The sequence below is a fragment of the Galeopterus variegatus genome, unplaced genomic scaffold (genome assembly GCF_000696425.1).
Source record: "Galeopterus variegatus unplaced genomic scaffold, G_variegatus-3.0.2 Scaffold50, whole genome shotgun sequence".
Classification (NCBI taxonomy): Eukaryota; Metazoa; Chordata; class Mammalia; order Dermoptera; family Cynocephalidae; genus Galeopterus; species Galeopterus variegatus.
Genome location: NW_007726161.1, coordinates 1,134,000 through 1,136,895, shown reverse-complemented (window position 1 = coordinate 1,136,895; position 2,896 = coordinate 1,134,000). Strand labels below are relative to the sequence as shown.

Genomic DNA, 2,896 nt, shown 5'->3' with positions numbered 1-2,896 from the left:
GCCACCGTGCTCCCAAGCGGCGCACTGCAGCAGTGCGCCACCGGGCCGGCCCAAGCTACAATTTGAGAGTTGAGATAAGAGACCACATGGCCTGCAAAGCCTATCTGGACTCTAAAGAAAGAGCTTGCTGACTCCTGTCACCTGTTCCATTCAGTTTCCTGGTGCTGTGCTGTGCTAACAGTCCTGCTGTAAAACTCTGACGTGTTGATTAGATTTGGACTTTAGGAGCCATGATTTCTACCTTCTTTGTATATATTTAATCCCCAAGTCATGTGATGAAATAATTAACTCTGATTCTTTCTTATCTGTGCCTGTCCTGTTTTTCTGTTTAAGGAACATACGCTATGGACTCTACCACTCACTTTTAGAGTGGTTCCATCCGCTCTACCTGCTTGATAAGAAAAATAACTTCAAAACACAACATTTTGTCAGTGCAAAAATAATGCCAGAGCTGTACGACCTTGTTAACAGGTAAGAAACAGAAATGTTTTGGGCCTTATTACTTTTATCAATGACATAAGCCCTTCCTGTAGGGTACTTTAAAAGGGCCTCGAGGAGGGTGTGGGCAACTATGAAAAAAATTTCAGAAGACATCAAAATAATAAAAGTGGTGGTTGTATTAAGGCAAAATATATTTTTTTCCTCCTACTTTTCAAAACTTCTGTAATGTCCTATTGCCTTTACAAATTGAAACAATCAAAAAACACAGTGAAACAATCATGCAAAACCCAGGATGATAGCAAGTCAAAACTTTAGTTCCCTCCTTCATGCTGTTTTCCTGTGGCAGGACCTCAGAGAAGGGCAATGTGGTCTAATGGACCCTGTGTAGGATTTGGCCTCAGGCAGATTTACACTTGAGTTCTGGCTTTTGTTACTTACAAGCCTTAAACAGATCATCCTTCTGAGCCTCAGATTCTCACTGTGTAAAATGGGGATAATAATGCCTTCTATGTAGGGCTCAGAATAATATGTGAAAAGTATCTGCCACAGTGCCTGGTACAGAGTAAGGGTGTCGTTATTATCATTATTCTTGAAATGATCACTTTCACTTTGGGATTTGTCACTAGTCTTCACACTGTGTTTTATCCCTAGATTGCCTCTCTTGCACCTGGGGGCTCACAGAGGACGGGGGACCCTTAAAGCTTAAGAGACAGCCTGGACTCTCATTTTAGAAAAACAAACGAACAAAAATCTTCTTGTATCCAGATTCTATCCAAATGACTTCTCTAAGGAAACAGTAACAGTTGTAAGAGGCCTGCAGAGGCTTGGAAAGATCCAAATATACAGGGCTGGCCCGTGGCTCACTCGGTAGGGTGCGGTGCTGATAACACCAAGGCCACGGGTTCGGATCCTATATAGGGATGGCCGGTTTGCTCACTGGCTGAGCGTGGTGCTGACAACACCAAGCCAAGGGTTGAGATCCCCTTACCGGTCATCTTTTTAAAAAAAAAAAAGGAAAGATCCAAATATTACTGGATCTGAAATCCCAGTTCTTTTTTCTTACTGGCTGTGTGGCCTTGAACAAACTACTTAATCTTTCTAAATCTTAGTTTCTCTGTCTGCAAAATGGGAATAGCAATACACCATAGAGTCCTGAGAACTAATGAAGTAATGAGTATAAATTGCCTAGTACAATTTCTTGTACAAAGTAAAACACAGACTGTCTGTGTTATATCTTGCCACTTAGATAGGCAATCTTTTTCCTAGAGTCTACTTGATGGCCTAATTATGGAGTTCAGCATAAGATTTAGTGTCAGGCAGATTTGCATTTGAGTTCCAGCTTCAGTTACTTACAGGCTTTGTCACCTAAAACAAATTGCCCTGCTGTGCATGAAATTCTTGCTACTAAAATGGAAATAATAATGCTTAACTTACAGGTGTATACATATGTATTTATATGTCACACACAGACATACACACCTTATAGGGTTCAGCGTAATAATATGTGAAAGACACAATGGGGGCTCAAATGGATTCTATAGATCTTTTACAGTCAAGACTTTGGGTGGTTGTCAAAAAAAATGCATTTGGGGAATAATTCAAGCTCTTAGCACATCTTAAAAACAGAAACTTTAATCTTATCATTCTGTAGCACTGCTCCTAATGGGAATTAGTTGCAGGAAGGAAATCAAATTGTATATATACTGATTACAACTCTATTTTCTAAAAAGGCGTAAAGAAAAAGATCAAGAGAAAATACACCAAAATATTGTGTTTGTTTTAAGCAGTGGTTATGTTAGCAAAGTGATTTGTTGTTATCTCAGTTTTTCACATCCTCTGCATTATGGTAATTTTTTTATTGCTCTCAAAATGGGGGGGGGGTTAATTTTTAAATATTTGTTGCAACAATTGGTTCTCAAGACTTTACCGTTAATGAATTAGATAATAAACTTTGTCTTGATCACATGTCTCCCAGGTACAAGCCTGATCTGATCTGGTCTGATGGCGAGTGGGAAAGTCCTTACACTTACTGGAACTCCACAAATTTTCTTGCTTGGCTCTACAATGATAGCCCTGTCAAGGTATGTGATTATATGACTTGTTTCTTATTTATCTGTTACGATAAAATAAAGTACAAGGAACCAAGATCTGGAGTAATAACAGTGACAACAGCAGCAGTAATAAACAGTAATATCAGCAGTCCAAGTGTAGTTGTGTTTACAACTAATTGATTACAACCAGTTACAAATTTCTTTGTTCATTCTCCACTCCCACTGCCTCACTTGATATTACAAATGGTAATATCAACATGGGAGTGGTAGGGACTGGGGCACTTAATGGATGTTGAAGGTTTCTCTTTTATTTCTTTTTTTCTTTGTTTTTTTAAAGATGACCAGTAAGGGGATCTCAACCCTTGACTTGGTGTTGTCAGCACCACGCTCACCCAGTGAGCTAA

The 2,896-nt window shown here is 39.3% G+C and overlaps 1 protein-coding gene across 1 annotated transcript in view; it reads left to right on the top strand.

Annotated features, from left to right (window-relative positions):
• The window catches only part of FUCA1 (fucosidase, alpha-L- 1, tissue), a 17,492-nt gene that overhangs the window by 5,813 nt on the left and 8,783 nt on the right, over positions 1-2,896 (top strand). The window contains exons 3-4 of the mRNA XM_008573080.1: positions 334-471; positions 2,417-2,522. Of these exons, the coding sequence (XP_008571302.1) occupies positions 334-471; positions 2,417-2,522 (244 nt within the window). The remainder of the gene's footprint in view (positions 1-333; positions 472-2,416; positions 2,523-2,896) is intronic.